The sequence below is a fragment of the Eubalaena glacialis genome, chromosome 2, assembly GCF_028564815.1.
Source record: "Eubalaena glacialis isolate mEubGla1 chromosome 2, mEubGla1.1.hap2.+ XY, whole genome shotgun sequence".
Taxonomy (NCBI): domain Eukaryota; kingdom Metazoa; phylum Chordata; class Mammalia; order Artiodactyla; family Balaenidae; genus Eubalaena; species Eubalaena glacialis.
The window spans coordinates 114,069,497-114,094,378 of NC_083717.1; the positions used below are offsets into that span (position 1 = coordinate 114,069,497).

Sequence of the window (24,882 nt, forward strand, 5' to 3'; positions counted from 1 at the left end):
AATAATTAACCGTAAGCAGAGAGAGCTAAATAAACCACCCAAGGTCAATCACAAGCCATGGCAACTCTGCCAAACTCAATACCACTTGGCCAACCCACCAGTGTGGGCCCATCCCCACAGAGAATTCCACTTGACATTCTAAACTTCACATATGCTTGGCTAATATTGTTAATTTTATTGTCCACTTCTGTTTTAGTTGTATGTTGCCATATTATTTTATTACTGATACTTTGGACGTAGAAAAGAAATACTCACATCTGAATATGTGAATAATTAAGTCTTTACAAAATTGTACTAAATCACATGGTAATCAATTGGCTATCTCCCAATCTTTTTTCATTACAATTGCAGAGATACTTTATTTTCTTTTTTATATTGGAGTAACTGCCAAGGGAAGATGTAACAACTAAGCTTGAAGTTTCTCTTAAAATAATTTCTGACATGATAAACCCTCAGGTATACCACTGGAGCATTTCTAAATTCCTAAAGAGTGAATAATCACTAAATTTAGCCAACGAATCTACTCTGAAAGGGATTAATTTTCCTAAATGAGACATGTATATAGCTTTTGTTTTTTAACTAAGCACCATTTTCCTCAGGTCAGTTCAATCAAATGTCCATTATGATATGTTTCATAACACCGACAATATACTAGGTACTGAATGGAATTCTAGTTCCCACAATAACCATAGTGGGGGAAAAAAATATGTATCTTCTCTCTGGACAAAAAAAAAAAAAAAAAGCCGGGGGTGGGGGGCAAGAAAGCCCAACTCACAAAAATATTATAATTTCTAAGAATAAATGAGGCACAGATGTATGTGTTATGAGCCCTTTGTAGGAAAAAAGCTATGCTGATGGTATACAATGGCTCAGGGGCTTAAGAAATGCCTTTGGTGGCAGTGGGGAGGGACAGGGGAGCCGAGGTTTGTAGCATGGGCCAATTTCTGTGGTGTAAACACTCCCACTGTGGCTGATTTTAAGCTACCGATGTGAGGTCACAGTGTGTAGAGTGGGGAAAAGATGCTTCCGATCAACTCTCACAAGCTGGAAAGAGCCAGCTCCAGCTCCCATGGGCTGTAGGCCAAATTCAGCCCACAGACTTGTTCTGTTTGGCCAGGAAAATGTTGGCCCACACACTGTTTTTCAAAATTCAAACAAATTGACAACATTTAAAATTCAGGATATTTGTTTTCTGAAAAAATCAGATCTAGAGCTGCTTTCTAGAGAATAGAAGACCTGGCAGCCCTGGGCCCACATTCCAGCACGGCAGCAGATGGCTGGCGTAAGGTTGCAGCTGCCCTGCCCGTGCACACAACTGTCCTTTCACTTTGCCATGATCCCAACCCGGCCAGCTCCATTCCTTCACTCCTCGCTGATACCAACCTGGCCCCTAGACTCCTAGGGCATTCGGTGATCTTTAATTAAACAGCATGAAGGGAGAGTTCTGCCATCAAATGTGTAACTTTGGTCAAATCCTCCCTCAGTTTCTGCCCCTCTAACACTAACCATTTGACTAGATGATCTCTAGTTGCTATCTCAGTCCAACACTCTCCAAGTCACTGAATCTGAAATTATGAGAGAGGTATGCAGGTCCCTCTGGAGAAGCTTTTGCGATCAGCATATGAACAGCTGCAAACATGCCCACCAAAGTGCAAATAAAAATTTTAAATGTTATGAACTGGAGGTTAAATGTATTTTTACCTTAATATATATTTTAGCTGGCCTCAGGAAATAAGAAATTAGATAATGTTAACTTCATCAGTTAACAAATGATGTTTGTGAGCTATTTGTTACATCTAGGCTGTAGGGGTCTGTGGGGTTTTTAATGCTATACAACCAAGAGTCTCTTATATCCCCAGTCCATTTACTATTTTAGCTAAATGGAGCTTGAAGCGCGAGTTAATTTCAAGTTTTATTAGCTTTCCCTACCAATATTATCAGCAAAAACAAATAGCAGTGTAATATACCTTAAGCAAAAGATGATATCAGCTTGGAAGAGTTGTAGACAGAAACAAAAAATTGAAAAAAATAAATTGCCAGTCTAATTTCATGCGTGATTGTAGTAAGACGCATTTTAAATGATGCTTTGCTTTCCCACATCCCATCTACGAAGAAGGCCACCTACAAAGAGCCTTATTCCCCCACAAGTCTTAGACACCATCTCACAAGTTATGGAATCTTAGGAGGCTTAAGGTGTGGCACAGGCATGAGTGACAAACCACGAGGTAGTTTCACCCTGCATTTCTATTCATCCTAAAGTTGGAGTTGGGTACCCACAGCATTCTTGGTTGAAACATACCCAGTTCTGATTATTTGAGAGTGATCACAAATATCCATGACAAACGCTAATTCATAAACTTGCTGAGGGTAAATCTGAATCTTCCATACCCCTAGGCTGATGTGGGGAGCAGCAAGTCAATTAGCTGAGAAATGAGTTTAACTTTGGTTAAAAAGTGCATTAAACTTTGTAGACCTTTGCCATCCTATATAGTGCTAGCTGCATATTTGAGGATTTTCAACAGCCACAAGAGATAACTTTTGTAAATATCAAGGGTCTGCTATGCCTCCTATTTCCTAAAACAGGATAAATACAAGATCAGAGTTTATATCTCATCCTTTCTAGGGCCTAAAGCAAAGGACAGGTCTAACAATAACCAAAAGATTAAAAATAAATATGTGAGTTATGTTAGAGAGGGTGAAAATGCACCATCTATTTTAAGTCTCAATCTTGTATATGACTACTGCTCCCAGGACACCTCAGAAAAAGCCTGAGCTTCACACAGAATTGCTCCAATTCATGTGAGTCAGCATTCAGTCAAGGAAAGACCCAGTGCTTACGTATTTTACTGAACAACAGTATCAAGAGACATGAACCCACCTTACTTTTTCCTCTACTTGCATTGCTTTGTTTCAAAATATTTATTCCCATAGTGCTGAAGTTATTTCTCTAAGTTTAACAGGTTTCAAACATTTTTAGCAGCTGAATCTCAATATTTAAAACACATAAAAGAAATAAGCCCTGAGATATTTTAACATTTCACTTTGGATGGAAAATTGCAGAGCTCTCGGTTTCCTCAATGAGACTGTGGGTTTTATCAGGGTCACAGTTGGAACACCACACTAGGCTAAAAAATGAAAACAAAAAAACTTATTTGCTGTCTTGAAGGAACAGAAAAGATCACCTCTCAGTCAAGAGAAGGCACTTGAAAAAGCTGACATTGTCAACTGTATCACTGCTGTTTGGCAAGAAGGAAGCTTTGGTTTATAAGGAAGAATTATTAACTCTTAAATACGTTATCAAGATGCCTCCTGAAAGGTAGGGACGGAGAGAAGAAAGAAAAGTAGAGGCAGGTGTTAGTTCCCCAAAGTGGCCAGGAAAGGGCTGGATTCATGACCAGCCGTGTACCATTATTAATCCATCATGCACAGACTGCTCCAAGCTGGTTTCAAACCTATGGACTGAATCATCCTGGATCCAGCTGTCTGTCTGCTCCCCTAAGAAATGGAGACTTGTCATTCAGTAAGAAGTTCTAACCAAGCACATTGCCGGTGTTCACCATATACCAGCTCACCACAGAAGCAATTTGAAAGCAGAATGTCTAAAACAAACACTTGAAGACACTTCCCACCAAGAAAAAGAAAACTGAAAATAAAAGGAAGGAAAATTTATTCTTTACCCATCTCCCATATGATTTTCATTCCAGTATATAACTTTTAAGGTCACTTTTCATACCTACTCTGAAAAAGGACTTTTATATTGCTTGATTGCTTTTTTTAAGGAAAATTGAACCTATATGGCAAAATTACACAAAATGTGTAATAAAAACATAATGGTAAATTCAGTCAACATTTGTTGAAAGTCAAATTATAAAATATTATCACCCTATACATCTATTGAACATTTTTCTCCTAGGGAAATATATAATTCCTCTTTATTGTACCAGCAACATTCCGGGATGGGTCATTACTTAGTAGACTAAAGTTTGATGCCTGAATATAGACTTAAAAATGAAGTCAATAATCTAATAACATAAAAGTCTCCCCCTCAAACTAATAAATATTGTCAGTGTATAGATTCTTCTCAGGATAACACTATCTGAGGTTTTCGTCAAATATTCCTTTGCAGGAATTTAAGCTCATCTCACTTTTACAACTATGCAAATGCCAAGGGGCACAAACATCTGATAAAAGCTAAGCACTTCTTTCAGAAAGTGAAGATGCCATATACTTAACAAAATAACCTTTCAGGAGAGTCTTTAAAGCTAGGCTACAATGCAGCAACAAAATAAAAACCTGAAATCTCACAGAGTAAAAAAGCATATTTTAAAAGATGACTAAAGGAAATATATGAAATAATCATATTCTTAGGCCAAATTTTAGACCAATTTCTTTTCCAATTTGCACTAATGATCAATACAGAAGTACTCCTAGGTGTATTTCCTAAGTATATGAGTATTATTTTTGAAGGGCATATAAATTAATTATATTTCCTTGGCAAAAATACCAAAAGAATTTCCAGTTCAATAATAAGCTGACTTTTTCTCCCTTTATGAGCTATTCTCACTCATGATTCTGGAACTCAGGTCCACCATAACATTAGTATAGAAAATTGACCAGCAACAGAGTACCAACCTTCAATTCAATTGAGAGAACAAGGCCAACAGAAATAATCTTCCAACTTTAGTAAACCACGCCCTACAGTATTAATTATATGGACAATGTGCTACTATTATTCTAAAAAATCAGTGACTCTAGGTTTAAAAGTCTGGGTTTTTTTAAATGGTGTTATATATTGCTATGAAAGATTTAAGGCAAGTTTCTGATATCTGGGCCATATTCAACTAATGATCAAAATCTGTGTGTTCACAGCCATACAATCAACTGATCCATATCAAAGCAAATTTGTGTCTTCTATGTTTCAAAGGTTACTACTCAGACATTTCTTCTACTGTAGGCCATTTACTAAATTCTAATAGTAACAGTAATCGTATTTACCATCCATTAAATACTTACCAGGACCTCTACACCGTACTAAGTGTTTTACATGCCTTATTTCACTTAATCCTCACAACAGCCTTAAGGAACTGAAGAGCAAGGGGCAATAGAGCAAGAGGAAGAATCTGGAGTCAGACCCTGCCTGGGTTTGAATCCTGTTTCTCCTACTTACTAGCTGTGGAGCTTCATCCCTCCTTTTACAGATGAGGCAACTATGACTCAGATAAAAAGAGGCAGAGCCAAGTCATTTCCCAAGAACAAATGGTTAAGGAAGCAGAAACAATGAAATACAAGATTTCCTATGGGAAGTGGGGACAGGTTAAAATGGATCTGGAGGGGGGCGGGGGGGGTTCAAAAAAGGACAGCTATAACCAATGGTAGCACCAGATGAAGCAAGGCCACCTTAAATGCAAAAGCTGAGGAAAATTGTTGTGCTTGTCCCAAGCAGGTCCCTTCGCTACTCCACTCCTAACCAGACTAGATCCCTAGGTCCACTGCCAAGAACTACTAAGTTCAATACTGGCAAATACACAGCAGAGCCAGCCTTAACTCCAGTTCTCAGAGTCAGGTGAAGACCTCAAGAAAATGAGCCAGGTGTTTATCAGTTTAAGCACAGGGAGCCCAGCCAAACGAGTTTTTAACTATTTCTTTTGAGATTTCTCTAGGAACAGCCTCATAATAGTGAATGGTTGCCTATATTGTAAATGTTGCAGACCAAGACAAAAAAAAAAAAAAAAAAATGCTTAGAAATGTGGAAGGCACCATTAGAAAAACCTATGCAAGGATTCCTAAGAGAAAAAAAATACAGGAACAAGGTAAAGACACTTATTTGCTTAGAGATTTATGTTATCAAGAGTTTGACTTACGACTCATTAATATAGGCATAAATAGCAACCAAATAACTAATGCACAGCAAAGGAACTTGGAAAAATTAAATTGTGCCAAAGGGTTATTTACCAACAAAAGAATTTCCAACAAAGTTATATCTCCTCTAAGAATCCGTTTTGACTAACCATATGTGAACTCACTGTACAACAAATCCTTTGGTTTCTAACATTCTATGATTCTAATAATTTATAGCTATTAGATGTGTCTTAAACTCTTTCCTCAGACTACAAGTTATTCAAAATTAATTACTACATTATCCTTTCTGTTTTCTAAAAATTATCCAAATAGTGCGACAAACATAGTGAGCACACAGAGAGTTATTACAGACCAAATGCTGTAAGAGGTGAATAAACTGCAAGGACCAGTGAAAATCATGGGCTGACTGTAGGATGGATTGTTTCACATAAAATGGTGGTAGAGGATGATACTAGTTGACAGAGTACTCCAGTGAGAGTAATACAAAATCACCGATAAGGGCTTCCCTGGTTGCGCAGTGGTTAAGAATCCGCCTGCCAGTGGACACGGGTTCGAGCCCTGGTCCGGGAAGATCCCACATGCTGCGGAGCAACTAAGCCTGTGAGCCACAACTACTGAGCCTGTGCTCTAGAGCCCGCGAGCCACAACTACTGAAGCCCGCATGCCTAGGGCCCAGGCTCCGCAACAAGAGAAGCCACTGCAATGAGAAGCCCGCGCACCACAACAAAGAGTAGCCCCCGCTCGCCACAACTAGAGAAAAGCCCGCACGCAGCAACAAAGACCCAATGCAGCAAAAAGTAAATAAATAAATTTATAAAAAAAAAAAAGGAAAATCACCGATAGGCAAATACCCACAGTAACTATTTCATGCAAGAGCCACTGATGGGTGCTAAAATCAGAGCGAAAAAGTGTGAGGTGAGAAACTGGATATTTGCAGAGTCTCAAAGGATATCCCCACAAGGTAATTATTGGAAAGCGAACTTTACAGTGGAGAAACTTGGCAGATACCACCCCTTAACCAAGTGAATAACATTAACCTCAGCAGTAATAAGACATACAAAGTCAGCTCCCCCTTGACATGATGCCCTGAGAAAGGCACAACATCACTTCTGGGGTATTTATGCCAAAAATGTTTACCCTCCTCTGATCATGAGAAAACATTAAGCACAAACTTAGGGACATTCAACAAAATAACTGACCAGTACCCTTCAAAAATGTCAAGATCATAAAAGACAAAAAAATATTAAGGAATAGTCATAGCCTGGAAGAAACCAAAAAGAAGACATGACAACTAATCTAATGTGTGATCCTGAAATAGAAAAGAGACAGTCAAAAAACAAACAAACAAACAAAAAAGAACAATAACAAAAAAAAAAACTAGCAAAGTTCAAAACAGGTCTGTAAATTATTTGGCTATATTGCATTAAAATCAATTTCCTGATTTTGACAATTGTATGTTGGTTATGTAAGATGTTAACATTAGGGGAACCTGAGTGAAGGGATATATGGTTAACATTTCTGCAACTTTTCTGTAAGTTAAAAATTTCAAAATAAGATATATATATATTTATACATCTTTAATATTTATATATATAAATAAAGAATGATATATAATCAGATACATATGTAGTGTTTGGGCAGGAAAATACAGTGTAAAATATGACCTGATAAGTAGCAGCTGAATAGGCTGGGGGCTTCTACCTGAATAAGGAAGTCCAGGAATAAGTTGGGAGATGCAAATCAATGACTATATCCTCAGCAAGTACTTAGATACAGTATTCCTACATTTTGGGGGTCAAAGGGCCCACTTAATGTAAAACTGCAAAATAGAATAGAATAGAATAAGGGTGAGCTTAGGAGTTGTAAAATATTAGACATCACAAAATTCTACTCCTTCATTTTAAGTGGGAGGATTGTGAGACCAGAGTGGTTAAAGTGATGGCCCAAGTTCAATGTAGCGACTTGGAAAAACAAAAATTTGTAATTTCAGTGAAAACAAACAGGCCATGGAGAAATGAGGCTAGCAAGTAGAAACCACAGTGTAAAATAAAAGTTAAGCTTGGGAAAAATGAAGCTATATATTCACCTTTGAGCATATACTAAAATAAACTACAGCTAGAAAGATTAAGGAATTAAAAATAAGAAAGAAAGCCATAAAGAACCTAGGAGAAAATTTAGGGGGAAGATTTATTTTTCATATCTTAGGACATGAAAGGACAAAAAAAGCATAAGTTTAAAGTTAAGAATATAAAAAAATAACAATATTTAAAAGCACAACAACTAGGAAGATATCTGCAACAAAAATATGACATGTAAAGCATCAACATCCTTAAGATATGCAGATCAATAAACAATAACAAATCAATAAACAGTAAGAGCAAACATTCCGATAGAAAATTAAGCAAAGGACACCAGGCAAGTAATTCAAGAGGAAGAAAATTAAATGGTTAATAAACAATGTGGAAAATATACAATGCATTATAGTCAAAAAATGTAAATTATGAGATGTCATTCTTGATCCATCATATTAAAGACTAAATGATGACTCTCTTCAACACTGACAAAAGTTGCAGAAACGAATACTGCCATGTGCTGTTGGTAATTGGATTAATACAATCTTTTTGATAGTAATTTGTCAATACACTTCAAAATCCTTCCAAACATAAATATCCTTTGGTTTGAAATAGCTAGTTGTTGTTAAAGTGTGGCCAATGGACCCGTGGAGTCCCTGAGACTCTCTCAGAAGTCTACAAGGTCAAAACTATTTTTATAGAAACAGTAAGACATGATTTGCCTTTTCCTCTGTGTGACATTTGCACTGATGGTGCAAAAACAACGGTGGGCAAAACTGCCAGCTCCTGAGCACAAATCAAGACCTGGCACAACTGTCCTAGAAGTCACACACTTGCAGGAAGAAAGCAAGCCAGCTTCACATAAGAATATCTTAAGATTCACTTATTAATTTTATTAAATCTCAACCCGATACACATTCTTCTAACATTCTGTATAACAAAATAAGAAGTAAATGCAAAGCACGTCTACTGCATATCGAAGTATTATGACTGTCTCAAGGGAAAGCACTTGTATGATTGTTTGAGAGCTGAACTAGATGTCTTTTCCATGAAACACCATTTTTACTTGGATGAATGATGAACAAAGTATGATTATTCAGATTCGGATATCTGGCAGACATTTTCTCAAAAATAAACAACATGAGCCTGTCACTTCAAGGGAAACAACTGATAGTATTTGTTGCCAACGAAAAAAATTGAGCTTTCAAGGGAAAATCAAATATTGGAAAACTCTGTATGCATCACCGTAAATGTGACAGCTTCACATGTTACAGACTTTTCTGATGAGATCAGTGGGGATATTAACAAATGTGATTTTTTTGATGCTGTATAATAAAAGGTGACAACATTTAGAAGACTTGCATAACTCACAACCAACATTTTGCAAATGAACAATGCATGATGATAAAAATCATGCATGGGTAAAAGATCCACTCAAAGTTCAAGACTGGCCAAAAAGTTCTATAATATGGTTTCACATTCCACATTGCAATTAACTTTTAAGAAAATACTACTTGTTGGGTACTACGTAGCAACAAAAATATCCACAGTTATCTGAAAAGTCTATTAAATTACTCTTCCCTTTTCCAACTACATATTTGTCTGAGGCCAGAATTTCTTCATGTTCTTTAATCAAAACAGCATATCACAATAGGTTGATTGCAGAAGCAGATATGTCTTCCTTCTATTAAGGCAGATATTAAAGAGATTTGCAAAAGTGTAAAGCAAGGCCATTTTTCTCACTAGCTTTTTGAAATGATGGTTATTAACCTTTAAAACTGGTTAAACTTAATACGTTTATTATTGTTATTTTAAAATAAATAAGCAATTTTTAAAATTTCTCAGTTTTAATTTATATTTTAATAAACATCAACAGACATAACCCATATAAACAAAAGTTTTCTGCGGTCCTCAATACTTTTTTAGAGTGTAAGGAGATCTGGAGACCAAAAAGTTTGAAACCTGCTGATATGGTCATTCCCAACTTCTAAGATTCTAAAGTAAGAAAATAAGCAAACTTGGCATAATATTTGTACAGAAATAGAAAATTAGAAAAACAAAACTGTTGATGTCCAGCAATATGGAAATGGATGGTACATCTAGAATGTGATATTATTAGTATTTGAAACAAATTATAAGGAATTTTTAAAGATGAGTAATGCTCACTATATGTTAAGTGAGAAAAGCAAGAGCTATAAACTACATTAGCAGAGAAAGTACCACACTGACAAAAAAAGACTAGAAATATTTTTAAAATATGTTAACAGAAATTTTCGGAGCTATAGGATTATGAATAATTTTTATTTTCTTTACTGAGCATGTACTACTTTCAAAATCAGGAAAATAAAAAATTTTAGCAACTTTTAAAAGCATTTCAGTACTTTGATTATTTTTAGAATTCAATTTAGGTGAACATCACACAAAAAATAATTGCTGCTGTTATTATTATTAATATTAAAACTAATTAAGGCAGCTTAGTATAGAACTCTGAACTGAAAGTCAGGAAACCTGTATTCTAAACACTGTTTAGCCATTCAGTAACTCTAGGCTTTTTGACAAGTCACTTAACCTCTTTGAGCCACCAGAAATTATCTCTGAGGCCCTTACTTCACCAACTCTCTGGCAAAATGAACTATCAAATCTAAAGGTTGTTCAAGTCCTTTGCAAGAAACCTCTAAAGTAAAACAGTGCTATGATGCAAACTGTGAGGCCAACTCCCAAATCACACTCTTTACGGAATTCCTACCGATGCTGTTAAATGGCTCTTTAATTCCTTCTGCAGATTGGTAGTGCAGTCTCTCTCAATAAAGTTTCTGGTAAATGAAGAGTTAGTTATACCCTGAATGGTATTTGGGAGAAGCAAAAAATATTTGGCCATATTATGAATAAGAGAAAAAAGGGCATACGAGAATAAGCAAGACAGCATGGTGCCCCAAATGAATGGAGTCTTTCTTACGTATACTTCGTAAGTCCTTAATAACAGTAAAAGGAGGTTACCTCTAACGGAGAGGACAAGGTATTTGTTATGGAAAAGAATGAAAGAAAAAAAATGAGGGAGAGAGAAAGAGAAGAGGGAAAGGAAAAGAAAGAAGAGGGAAAGGAAAAGAAAGAAGAGGGAAAGGAAAAGAAAGAGAAGCAAAAATACAGTGCTAATATAAGTACGTAACAAGAGCAGAATTATCTAAATGTATGCTGTATCTTAAAATTGCCTAGAAAAATCTACCTATCCCCTTAGCTGACCAGCCTTCACCCTTCACTGTTCATTGGCAGAGTTGGCAAAGAGTTAATGACAGAAAATTAAATTCCAATTTGTCAATTTTGTTCCTTGTTAGCAAGTCTGATAAAAATCTTAGACTATAAAGGTTTAAATTAAATCTGGATAATATTAAAAAGAGATCCCTTCATTTTACAGATTAGGAAAACTGAGTCCTTCAAAAAAAACTGAGATCATAAAAGACCTTCAATTTGTACTTTACTAATACCAATTATCCAATAATCTCTCTTTCCTCAAGAAAACACTTCCATGATGATGTCAAAGACAAGGAAGCTAATGGTGCTCAGTGCCACAAAGTAAAATGGTGTAAGTTTGGATTTGGTTTTGAAATAGAAGAAAGGTAAACAAACATTCTATACTTTTAACATGGCACAAATACAATAACCTGGTTGTTCTGGACTGGTTCTTTGTGTAATGCCAGGGCCTCAGTTTGCACATCTTTAAAATGAGGCAATCTATAGCATATAGTTGCTAAAGTCCCTTCTTAGAAAGCTGGAGAATCCTAAAAATCACTAAAAAAAAAAGGCATGCTTGGGGAGGAGGGAAGTATGAAATACACCTGGTATGGCTATTCAAATGACCAATCTTGACCCAACAGTGGAATCCGTAGGGTACCTGTCTGACTGGCTTGAGAACACTTGGGGTCACTTCATTGCAGTAGAGAGCCATAGTGAACTATAAGAGGCCCCTTTAGGCCTGTACTCCCTTGTTTGTTTCCAGAGGCCAACTGAAAAGGGTCCTCCATTTCCACCTTTTGAAACTACAATTCATATTTCCACTTTGAGAGGGCCCTGCTACCCATCATTCATTCCTAGTATCTGTCAACCCCTAGACATTTATGCAGCACCTACTTATAAGCACCCATCACCTAGCAAAAACCAAGTTTTCAATAAACATTTGTTGACTTGAAGGGATTCATCCATTAAGACTCTCCTGAGAAAAGCAGGTCAAAGAAGAAACCTTTTTCACCATTCCTGCTCTCCTAACACCTGACACTCATGTTCCTCCCCAGTCATGTGTGACACGTGGTTTCTAAGCGCTGGCTGGGCTGCCAGGCACAGCTACTGCAGGCAAACGTCTCTTTGACGGGGGAGATGGGCACTTACCTGGGGAACCTCTGCTTCAGCTTCCTCAGGCTCTGCCTGGTAGGCGGCACAGACACTAGGCACTGGGCTATCTCGTCGTACTGGGCTTTAGTCAGTATCATGTTGGGCCAAGGACTGGGAGGTGGCAGTGAAAAGGAAAAAAACACCCTGGGCTTGAGCAGCCTTGGGGTCGGGAGACGAGGGGTGGGCACAATGCGGCACAGCGTTGTGTCCCCGACTTTCTGGGCTTGCCCCTACCCTCCTGCACCCCTGGCTGCACAAGCCTGGGCTTCAGCCTGCAGCTCCGCGGCGGGAGGCGGGCCGTAGATCAACTGCCCTTCCTTGGCTTTCTGAGCAGCCGCAGAGAGCCCGGCCGAAGGCAACCTGCCGCCATGTCACTTAAGGGCAAGCCAACCAGGAAGTAACGGCCACAGGCAGAGGAGCCGCCTAAATCCTACTGGCAGGTCCTTGGGCAGGGCCCACCTGGGATTAACGTGGGATGCTCTTGGCGGTCATGCCTTCCCTGTCGCCAGAAGCCAGGAAGTCCTGGCGCATCGACAAGGCAGCAGGGCCCACGTGTAACCGTGATCATTAAGCCTGAGGCCGAGAAAACCACTGCCAGGGCGCGCGATTTGAACATGCTTCCAATCGCGCCCGTTTTACCGCAGCTCCAATCGGAGACTGGCCTACATAGAAATACGCCTTCTCTCGGTGCAAGGCTCCCTGCGCCCTGCGAGCGTCAGCGGAGGAGCTGTAAAACCCAAAACCCACTAGAATCGCTGTAGACGTACAGCTTGGCTTGTGTTGAGGGAAGTCTGACAATTTCTGCAGCTGGCGAGGAACACAGTTTTGGCCCTGTTGGGAAACAGGCTAGAAAACAAAACCCACATCATCAAACAGCGCGCAGTAAAGAATTAAACTCTCACTCCTCACAGGTGCTCAAGAACTGAAATCATTACTTATTCATCTGTGAATCCCCAGCTCTCAGAAAATAGTAGGTATTCAATAAATGTTTGGAGAAATAAGTCAGTGAACGAATTTATCTGTTTTGTGTATGTGTTGTGAGTGGATCTCAGCTATCCTGAGGCCATTGATTAGGACATCAGTGCCTCCTTTAATCCTTTTAAAAAATCTGTTTGGTTCTTAAAAGGCCATGTGTCATGTTTCTTTTCAAATTTTAACATTTTAAGTAAATGAAAGAAAAAGTGTTTCGATTTTAAATAACGTGTAAATGGTTAATTTTTTTTTTTTTTTAATTGGAATAAGGCCTGGGTTAGAAGATTAGCTTAGATATGCCTCCGTGGATAAATTTCTTAATCCGTCTAAACCTCAGTTCCTTTGTCTGTAAAACTGATTTTTAATTCAAGGGGTTATTCATAAGATTAAATAGGATAGTACAAGGAATGGATTCCTTAGCTTAGCATCTAGCAGATAGTCTGTGGAAGATAAAGAGCCTGTATAAGACTACTTGATAGTGATAGGTCAGGGCATTTACCAGGTGTTGTTTGCTCCCTACACATCGACTTATTTGATCTGTATAATTTTCTAGGAGGCGGGTACTATTGCCATCCTCCTCGTCCTCCTCCTTTTTGTGCAGGGTGAATAAACTGAGGCATGAAAAGGTTAAGTAACTTTTCAGCGGTCATGAGAACAAGTAAGCAGCAGGGGTAAAGTTTAAACTCCTGAAATTTGGTTCCAGGGTCTGTGCTCTTGCCAACTCTCAGTAATGCTTAATTACTACACACAAAAAAGTCACACTCTCTTAGGCCAAAGATTAAGAATTTTTTTGAAAGGAAACAATCTATATTTCAAAGAATCTTTTAGTCCATGTTTTAAAAAAGCTTCACCACTTTATTTTCCCAGGCGTCTCCAAGTCCAGTATCAACATGGATCCTGAATTCAGCAACCATAGATTCTTTTGAATATTTACATCAGAATGTTTTCTTCCCATATGCTTTGCATCTAGCTCTGGTTGTGTGACATTAGTACATAACTATTTATTTATGGCAGCATGGCCTGGAGTTGCCACCTGGCTAGTTTGTTGCTGACCCTGCCATGACTCTTACATGAAAGCTAGCTGACGATAAGCAGACACCACTTGATTCCCCATTCCTTTCTCCTTCCCAACTTCACTCTTCTCAATTCACAGCCAACAGATTTTTATAGAAAACATCAGTTCAAGGATGTCTGCACTGGTTATTTTTTATAGTAACTCTTTTCTCTGGCTCTTGTCCTGCATTCACCCTCACAACTCTAAAGGAAAAGGCCAGGTTTGTTTTTCTGCTTTTATTTTTAACATCCCTGCAGTTTACAATTTTGACCCAAATCCAGTAGATTGTTTAGAGTTAGCGCCAGGGGAAAAGCACAGTGATGTTGCTGTTTTCATTGGCAGTGACAATAATGTTGCTTATTAGGCACAAAATAGAAGCAAAGCAGAAATGTGGTGGTGGTATTGCTGTTTAGGTGTTTCTTATTTCCCTTGAATGTGAAATGCTTGGTGTAAGCCAATTATTTCTTTGAGGCATGCTTTCTCCCTCTCTCACTCCATCTCTTGAACCCCACTCTGTGCCCCTCATCCGCTCTTACTCCTTCTAGAGCTGTCTCTCCGTGCCTGGAGTTCCCCCACTGTTTCTCAGTCGGTCTGTCGGTAATACCGACCATTTTCTACTAAGTGAAGTAGGGTTGTGAAATGAAAACAATACCAAAGGAAAAAACCCAAAGAACTGGCTACCTGTTTAAAATCAGCCGTAAATTGTGTAGCCTTGAGCAAGTGACAGCCTCTCTGATCCTGAATGTCCTCAGTGTAACCCCAAGAAGTGGAACTTTATAGTTCTGATAGGGAGAAAGAATCTATAAATACGAAAAAAGTGTAGGAAATCTTTTTTTTTTTTTAATTTTACTTATTAAAAAAATTTTTTTTATTAGAATATAGTTGATTTACAATGTTGCATTAGTTTCTGATGTACAGCAAAGTGTATCAGTTATACATATGCATATATCCACTCTTTTTTAGATTCTTTTCCCATATAGAGTATTGAGAAGAGTTCCTTGTGCTATACAGTAGGTCCTTATTAGTTATTTTATATCTAGTAGTGTGTATATGTCAATCCCAGTCTCCCAGTTTATCCCCCACCCCCGCTTCCCACGTTCCCCCTGGTAACCGTAAGTTTGTTTTCTACATCTGTGACTCTATTTCTGTTTTGTAAATAAAGTTCATTTGTACCAATTTTTTGTAGGAAATCTTAGCAAGAAAATATGTCAAAATGGGGACTGGTGCAGCTCCCTGGAAGATGGTCCAGAATGAATAGCTTGACCAGATTTCTTTCTGCCAATTCAGGACCACGTGAATAATGAACGATTTTAAAGGAGTGTGGGGTTTGCCAGGGAGGCGACAGAAGGTCATTTCAAGAAGAGTGCTAAACACAATGGACTAAAAATAAGAATGAGCCAAGTCACGCGCATGGGAAAGTTATTCTGGCTAGAGCAAAGAGTTCTAGGCAGAGTGCAAAGGAGTTGAAGATGCTTCACCTTGGAAAGAGTCAGTCACATTGGTAAACAGTCTGTTGTTGAACCTGCCAAATCCAATGCATGTTTTTAAAAGTAAATACTGACATATTATCTTTATTATATTTTAAAATCTGATTCTATTCATGGAATCTTGTTAAAATCATCTCATTGATTATTTTAAAGAAAAATAATTGAAGTTTACTAACTTAATAAAGAAGGGACTTAATATTATTTAAGCACCTATTTTGCTCAAACACTGTCCCATTAGCCCCTGATTTATAGATTAGGAAACTGAGGGTCAAAGAGAGTAAAGGACTTGCCTGCTGGGTCCAGTTAAATTGCAGAACCATGATTTGGACCCAAGTTAGTCCAACTATAAAGCTTCATTTTCTCCATCATATTGTACTGTAATTCAAAAAGGAAAACCTCTTTGGTTGAATTATCCTCAATTAATCATTTATGCTTTGAAATAGGTAGCTTTCTTTGGCCACAACGAATGCCTGTTGAAGAGGCAGTGACCTTTGATTTTGACATTTAGCCAAAACACACTTTTAAAAGATCGTTCGGCCTCTTTCACCAGAAGAGACTGCATATGTTTTTCTTTGCCCTATGAACTACCACCTAAAGTGATGCGTCTTTTGAAACAAGTTTACGTCTCCATACTTTCCACCTACGAGTGACAAGTCATTTTATCCTAGTCCCCAAATAATACAGGTGCTTAGTAAAAAATAAAGATCAGAATAATTCAGTTATTGAGGGTCACAGCAATCACTCAACTTAATGAATGGAGGAAAACCAAAGGAAACATACAGAAAGACATTCCACACCATGATGGTGGAGCAGTTAACACTGAATAGTCCTGAGACCAAAAATCAAATGTTGGTTGCTTCGTGCAAGTCAATGGTGAATGAACTCCTAGTCTGTCGAACGAAGTGGCCCGATTCCAGAGGGAGGTTACATGTTGAAGGAGTTATTCACCAACGACCTGTTACAAACAAAAGCTGTGTCCCACGTGCATATAATTCAGAATGGCCCCTCTGCAAGTCTTACTTATTCAATAACTCTAAGAACCAATGTTGTGGGGATACTTACCAAGGGCAGGCACCATGCTAAGTACCTTACATACATCTATCTCCCCTTCATTCTCAGATCCAGCTTCAAGAGGTAAGTGCTATCCTTAAATCCATTTTCCAGGTGAGAAGCCTTAGGCGTATACAGGTGATTTCTATGTATCTCATCAATTGTTTTATAACATTCTAGAATAGTGTTTCTCAAACTATCTGTGTTAAGGGCCCAGTTTTCCCCCAACTTGTCATAGACAAATACTTCTGTAAAATAAGGTAAAAAACTGAATTGCTTAAAAAATGAAATTTAGAAAGACAAAAACATGTACCATGCAAGCCCCCAGTTTGTTATTATGAGACTCAACAGACATACAATTACTCTGTCACATCGATATTAAGAAGTTCTAAATGCTTATTCTCAATTTCTGTACTTACCATATCAAGACATGTAAGAAAAAGTTTGAGAATCAGCAGTGGTCTGCTGATCACATTGTGAGTAGAACTGTGCTGGTACCTTAGGAAGTCAAGATTGTAAGCCAGGTATGTGCAAAGTCTAGGACATCATACTTTCATGTACTCTTAGTTAGAAGAGAAGTATAACCTGTTCCTTTAGACGTGTAAGTATCAATCATCATTACTGTTACCATTACTCTATTGTATTTAGTTCTTCTAAGTGATGCATGTTTATTGAGATCAGCAGTGAAAATCCTTACAGGCTATTTCATATGCACCCTATAAAGTTAACACCATGTGTTTTTATAGCATAAAACCTAATTTCTTCCTTACATTATAAACCCATCCATCAGAGCTCATATACCTCTTCTGTTCAGAATCATACACAGAACACTATTGGCACATGATAAAGGCTATTAATTGACATTTACACATTTCCTATTATCACATTTGACAAGGATAAGAAACAAAAGTAGTGTTTTCCGGGATAATTTCTCTTGGGTGTTTGTTTGTTATAGCAAAAGGAAACGTGAACATGTTTGCTGAAGAAAGACTGAAGCTTCTTAAATTTTCTCCTCAGGCTCATCAGGGACTTGTGGATAATTTGCAGGCAATTTGTATCCCCTTTTCCTGCAGGACTAAACCTCAGATGTAATTTCTGCAGTTGTCAATCACTCTTCTTGTCCCCTAGACCATTCTGTAAGAATACATCGTGTTCTGAGGGTTTTCTCACATTTATAAATTCAGGAATTGAAAGGAACTATGCCGGTGGAGTAGAAGGTTTCTACTGGAGAGAAAAAGGAATGAGAGGCAAGGAATCAAGCCATCCTTAATAAGCACTTCTTTCAGCATAAGCTAGAGTTAGAAGCACATGTCAGATGGAGATTAGCTCTAAGTCTCTTCATTTAAAAAATTACTCTCTTTTGCCATCTCACTGGGTTAGACTTTGAAAAGAGCAGGCAAGATGCCAGTCAGGATTTATAACCCTCTCTCTCTCTCCATGATTGATAGAAGCAGAGTTAAGGGAAGGAGTTCCTTCCGAGATAAGTATAGAGATTATTATAATAATAATAGGATCCTTTATTTTGAGAAAATGAAAGCATATTACATAGTTATCCAGTGTATCAGCATCACAGAATCTATAACTAGCATTATTATACCCACTTGGCATATGAAGAAACTGAGATGGCTTAGAACTTCAACCAGCTTTGTCATATTTAACTTTTAGATGTGAGGCTATAAAAGTACATCTTTCATATGCTCCTTGTATCCAACAACACAAGATCAGATCCTATAAATTATCCATAGTCCCATCACTTGGAAGCCACCACTGTAACCATGTTGGCATTATTCCTTCCAGTCATTTTTCTACAAAGTTTGTTCTTTTCATAGATAAAAGTAAACTATGTATACAGTTTGAGTCCCACTGTTCCCTTTGCATTACACCATGAACCAAAGATTTTCTTATCAACACTTGACAATTTTGACCGTAGTTTTTTGTTTTTTTTTAAATTTATTTATTTATTTTTGGCTGTGTTGGGTCTTCATTGCTGCACGCAGGCTTTCTCTAGTTGTGGCGAGTGGGGGCTACTCTTGGTTGTGGTGTGCAGGTTTCTCATTGCGATGGCTTCTCTTGTTGCAGAGCACGGGCTCTAAGCGCGCAGGCTTCAGTTCTTGTGGCGCGCAGGCTTCAGTAGCTGTGGCTCACGGGCTCTAGAGTGCAGGCCCAGTAGTTGTGGCACGCGGGCTCAGTAGCTGTGGCTCACGGGCTCTAGAGTGCAGGCCCAGTAGTTGTGGCATGCGGGCTCAGTAGTTGTGGCTTGCGGGCTGTAGAGCGCAGGCTCAGTAGTTGTGGCACACGGGCTTCAGTAGTAGTAGTGGCGCGTGGGCTCAGTAGTTGTGGCTCACGGGCTCTAGAGCGCAGGCTCAGTAGTTGTAGTGCATGGGCTTCAGTAGTTGTGGCTCGCGGGCTCTAAAGCACAGGCTCGGTAGTTGGGGCACACGGGCTTAGTTGCTCCACGGCATGTGGGATCTTCCCGGACCAGGGCTCGAACCCGTGTCCCCTGCGTTGGCAGGCGGATTCTCAACCACTGCCCCCCCAGGGAAGCCCCGTCAACCCTAGTTTTACAGTAAGAGTGGAGCAGTAGGCTGCGGAAGTTAGGAGATGAATCTTCACCAAAGGCCAGTCCTTGAAGGCGGTCCTTGGCATAGCCAGCACAAGGCTGGGCCATCCTCCGGTTCCAGCAAATGGGCTACAATTCAGACAATGTGGGATGGTGTAACGGACCCTCTGGAACAAGGTAGACATTCCTGTGACTGATGAACAGCTTTCCTGGGCATTCCATTCACAGAGCTATGATTGTAATCATGTCAGTGAACCTCCTACCACGTGGACATTCTGTCAGTCAACAACAGGAGCCAGCATGTATTTTTTTATGATGGCTACTAGTCATATCTGAACATTCAGATTCATTACAGCCCTTGATGCAGGGAACAAATGTTTTGCGTGGCCCAGAGGACACTGGATGCCAGTCCTCATTCCGGGACAGCTTGGGTTTCCACCTCACTTTCCAACAACACTAAAATGTTTAAAAGTTGGTACAGGAAAATAGATAGCTAGTGGGAAGCAGCCGCATAGCACAGGGAGATCAGCTCGGTGCTTTGTGACCACCTAGAGGGGTGGGATAGGGAGGGTGGGAGGGAGGGAGATGCAAGAGGGAAGAGATATGGGAACATATGTATATGTATAACTGATTCACTTTGTTATAAAGCAGAAACTAACACACCATTGTAAAGCAATTATACTCCAATAAATACGTTTAAAAAAAAAAAGTTGGTACAGGGATGAGAAGGGATTTAAGGTAATGGTGTGAGCAGGGAGTAACAGAGATGTCTTGAGGAACAGTTAAGCTCTACACACACACACACACACACACACACACAAATCTAGTTTTACAAAACAACACGAACTATTTGTAAAGATAAAACTTTTAAAGACATAATACAAATGCTTTTAAAATACAAAGACCAATGTAACTCATTTATGTCAGTTCCTCTTAGGAAAATGTGGACATCCACAAACATCATTCATTCATTCATTCATTCATCAGATATTTACTGAGTGCTACCACGTGCCAGGCACTATTCTAGGCCATGTGTATAAACAACATACAGGATTGACCAAGTCCTCACCTTGGAAGTTTATATTCTTCAATAAACTAGATTTTCTTTATCATAGGAGTATTTCATGTTCCAGTTTAAAGGAGGCTAAAGAAGCATGATTAAATACAACACCTGACCATAAACTTAATCCTGTACTGGAGGGAAAAAGTACAATAAAGGGCATTATTGGATGACCTCACAAAATTGGAATACAAACAGTAGATTATTACCCCAAATAATCCAGAAAAAATAAATCAAGAACAATGACAGAGTAAATGATAAATCAAATGGAGTAAAATATCAACTGCAGGTGAATCTAGATAAAGGGTATGTGGTCATTTTTTGCACTCTTTTTATTTTGTACTATTTTTATTTTGTAATGTTTTGGCAAATTTGAAATTATTTTCAAGTAAAAAAATTTTGAAACCTATTCCACTATGTAAAATGAATGAAAACACAATGTCCTTAAATCGTGTGGCAAGCTCCTGTCAGTCATATATGATTTGTAGACATTTGATTGACATGCTGATTTTCTTGGGACTTCAAAGATGGGATTGTACGTTCTGCCTAATCAGACCCACAGGATAACTCAGGCATAACTTTCAAAATCTCTCCATCTGCCACCTCACAACATGGACCATAGACGCTTTCTGTCTCTTCCAAGAACCTAATGATTTCCTTTTATATCTATAATATATCATAAATATATAATTATCCCACTCACTGTGTAATTGTAATCCACACTCTCTGGGCTAATAAGTACCCTAAAGAACACAGTTATATGACAGAAACAGGAAATTCCACCAAACAGTCCCTGCAGACATATTCCTATCTTTCCTCCTTCCTTCCCTTTCTCCTTCTCAGGGGTCAGACAGCTCTCCCAGCCTCCTCTCTCTCTCCACTATTTCTCTCACAGGTGTTTATCCCAATAAATCTCTTGCATGTCAAATCCTGTCTGGCATTTGCTTCTCAGAGAACCTAGACTAACATGGCCCCCTGTCTTCAGAAGCATACATATAGAACTAGAGGTTACACCCTAGTCACCTTATTGCGTTTGGGTGTTTCCCAAGCCTCCATCAGCAATACATTAGACTTCCCAAGAAGGCAGTCTAATCTAATATTTATGAAACTAGACTTTGAAGTCAAAAGGACTCAGGTGGAAGAATTAGTTGGATGATCTTAATATTTAATGGAATTAGCTTTCTATCTCAGTGATATACATATTAGTAAAAAACAGAATTCTATTTTTTATGAACTCCCCTTTTATACCATGAAGATTTTCTTCATTGCTAAAGACAGATGTCAGGGAATTCCCTGGTGGTCCAATGGTTAGCACTCGATGCTTTCACTGCCGTGGGCCGGGGTTCAGTCCCTGGTCGGGGAACTCAGATCCTGCAAGCCGTGCAGCCAAAAAAAAAAAAAAAAAACAAAGACAGATGGCAAAGTTCCTAGATGTAAACTTCCTCGGGTGCTGTCAAAATTCCTATTTGTTTTACTGTATCTTGGAGTTCTTCATTTCCACAAATGACTAATCTCATTTTGGTTGTTTCTTGAAGAGTAATGCTTATTTCAGTCTTGCCCAGTGTATAATAACATCTCTTGTCTGAACCCGAGGGTCCAGAACCATGTATCCACTTGTGTACCACACATGCCCCTCTTGGAAACATAGAGGTATCTCAAACACAATTTTTTAAAATTTAAACTTATGTTTATGCCCCTCTTCATGTGCTTCCTTTCTTGGAAAGTGGCACTACCACACACCCTTTCCTTCATAGTCAATCACCATGTCCTACCTGCCACCCTGAGAACTATGTTACTGCCACTATTCAGGCCCTTTTTTTCTTTATGCTATTAGTCCTCTAATGAAATCCCTGCCATAGTCTGTCTCTACTCCAGTCTTTTGCACTGAAAACAGGTGATTTTTCTAAAAATACAAATGTAAGTCTCTTTGAGATGCTCTTGCTTACTTTGCAGGTTTCATTTCTTCCTTCTATTTCCTGATAAACCCTACATACATACGAGTTGCTAGATCTCAACTATTAATTACCTACTACATGCTAAGCATCAGAAAGCGTCATTTTCAACCCTAGGGGGGAGGTATTATCATTTCAAATCAGAAAAATTAGAGAAGATAAGTAACCTGTTCAATATCATAAAACTGACAAGGGACAGGGACAGGTCGCTTTGACTCCAAGGTTACCCTTTTTAAAAAAAAATTGAGACATTATATACATACAATAAAGAGTACAGATCTGAGTGTACAGTTTCATAAGTTTTGACAAATATATAAACCCCAATCAAGACATAGACCTCTTTCATCACCTCCCAAATTTCCCTCTAATTAAAAAAAAATGACCTATAATTTTCATATAGTGAAAACATATATTTTAAATACCCAATTCTTGAAGGCCATTGTTTGTACCCTTTACCTGCCTTGCCCCAAACCTGCCTTGTTCTTTTATGTTGTTATACAAGGGAACACGCATTTCCCTCTGTTGAGATGCCCATACTCCTGATAACATCTACTCATTTTCCAAGTTTCAGTTTTAACATTATTCCCTTTCCTATGCCTTTCTCATACCCAAACCTGTACCAATAGTTAACTTTTCTCTAATATCTCCTAGTATTTGTTTACTCATCTATCACTCCCACTGCAGTCTAGTGACTAAAGTGTGTCTATATAATTTTTTTATATTCCTGCCTAGCATCTAGTTTCTTGACAGTCACATAGTGTTCAAGACATATTTGTTGAATAAACAAGTTCATGATGCTAAAGGCATAGGCTAGTGCCTTGTAAGTCTCGTACAAAGATTTTATGCCAAGGCAACAAAGATCTGTTAGAGGTTTTACACAAAGGGATGCCATGACTGTCTGTGTTTCAGGAAGATAACTGATAGCAATGTTAAGGCTATAAGACAGTAATGAAAAGAATGGTTGTAGAGAGTTAGTGGGAAACCACTGTAGAAGTCCAGAAAAGAGAGTATAAGGATGTTGGTTAAAGAAACGGAATGGGAAAGGAGAGCTCAGAGTTCAAAACACATTTCTAAGAAGTACTCTCCAGACCTCAATGGGGGTGGTAAAGGAGAAAGAAGGTTTGAGGATATTCCATGGTCTTTGGTTGAGAGAAAACAGATTGCTGTGCCAGTAACTAAGAAAAATTCTATAGGAAAAACAGAATAAGTGGGCAAATTGATTTTAAGACACGAAGGTGTAATACAAATACATTGGAGATGAAATGGAAATATTGGGCAAGATCTCAGAAGAGTAGTCAAGATTAGAGATGCAGCAGTTGTGCTGGATGTTTTCTGTTTACCCCTCCAGATACACTTTTCAACCTTCTCTGTGCACTAGAATCCTTACCTATTTTGATTCCATCGCTGCACTTTGGCTTCCAATTGGGTTTAGGCAATAAGAAGTACCAGCAAAACATTAAAGGGCAGGAAGAGAATGAGCTTTGGATATTTAGTCCATGGCTCTCTCCCTTTCAGGTCACCACAGGCTAGCTGCATCCCTCTTGCAAAGGACACAGCTCTTGCCTAGTGACCCTCTCCGGGCAGCTACTTGCTAGATTTCATTAAGGGCTTCCCTTGCTTATTGCTTCAGGTCTAGGGTTGATAAGGCCTGGGGTACTAACCATTCCTTGCTGGTTTCCCTTGGGCCTGCCCACACCCTGGTAAATAGTCTTTATGAAATCTCCTCAGTCACAGTATTTGGGAATGCCATCTGTTTCCTGCTGGGAACCCAATTGACACATATAGATGGTACCTGAAGTCCTGGAGACAAAATCACCCAAGGAAAGAAGACAGAATAAGAAGAGTCCATGTAGGAAACAAACAAACAAACAAACAAACAAATGCATTGAAATTCCTTACTCAAGACATTTGCAGAGAAATTCGCTCTAGAGGCAGCAAGCAGAACCAGAGCCAAAGAAGAAAAGGGCTTCAAGAAGGAGTCAGTGATTTCAGTTGCTGCAGGAAAATCTACTAGAATGAAAATTGAAGTAGACTCTTGGTGTTGACATGTAGAATGCCATTGGTGACTTTTTTCAAGAGTAGTTTTGGTATAATAGTGGTGTCAGAGGCATGACTGCAGTGCACTGAGGTGGGAATGGGAGTTGAGGAAGAGTAGATGTAAATGACTATTGATTCAGGATTTTGGAGGGAGAGAAGAGAATCAAGGTAGGGTAGTGCTGTAATGGAGAAATAGTATAGAAAAGGTTTTTTAAGGTGAGGGGAAAATGTGCTTGTCCAAAGACTAAAGAGAGAGAATCAGTGGAGAAAGTGAGATTGAAGATATAGGAAGGAGGGGAAAGAGAGCACAAGCAGGAGGAAAGATGAGAGGATAAGCTTTTCATGGAAGGGACCATCTTTCCCTCAAATGTTCAGTGAAGGATGTACAAATTAGGT

The 24,882-nt window shown here is 38.7% G+C and overlaps 1 protein-coding gene across 1 annotated transcript in view; it reads right to left on the reverse strand.

Annotated features, from left to right (window-relative positions):
* CDIN1 (CDAN1 interacting nuclease 1) overlaps positions 1-12,586 on the reverse strand; it is a 212,895-nt gene extending 200,309 nt beyond the window's left edge. Inside the window, exon 1 of the mRNA XM_061182268.1 lies at positions 12,312-12,586. Within this exon, the coding sequence (XP_061038251.1) occupies positions 12,312-12,412 (101 nt within the window). The 5' untranslated portion in view covers positions 12,413-12,586. The remainder of the gene's footprint in view (positions 1-12,311) is intronic.
* Between the last annotated feature and the right edge of the window lie 12,296 nt (positions 12,587-24,882).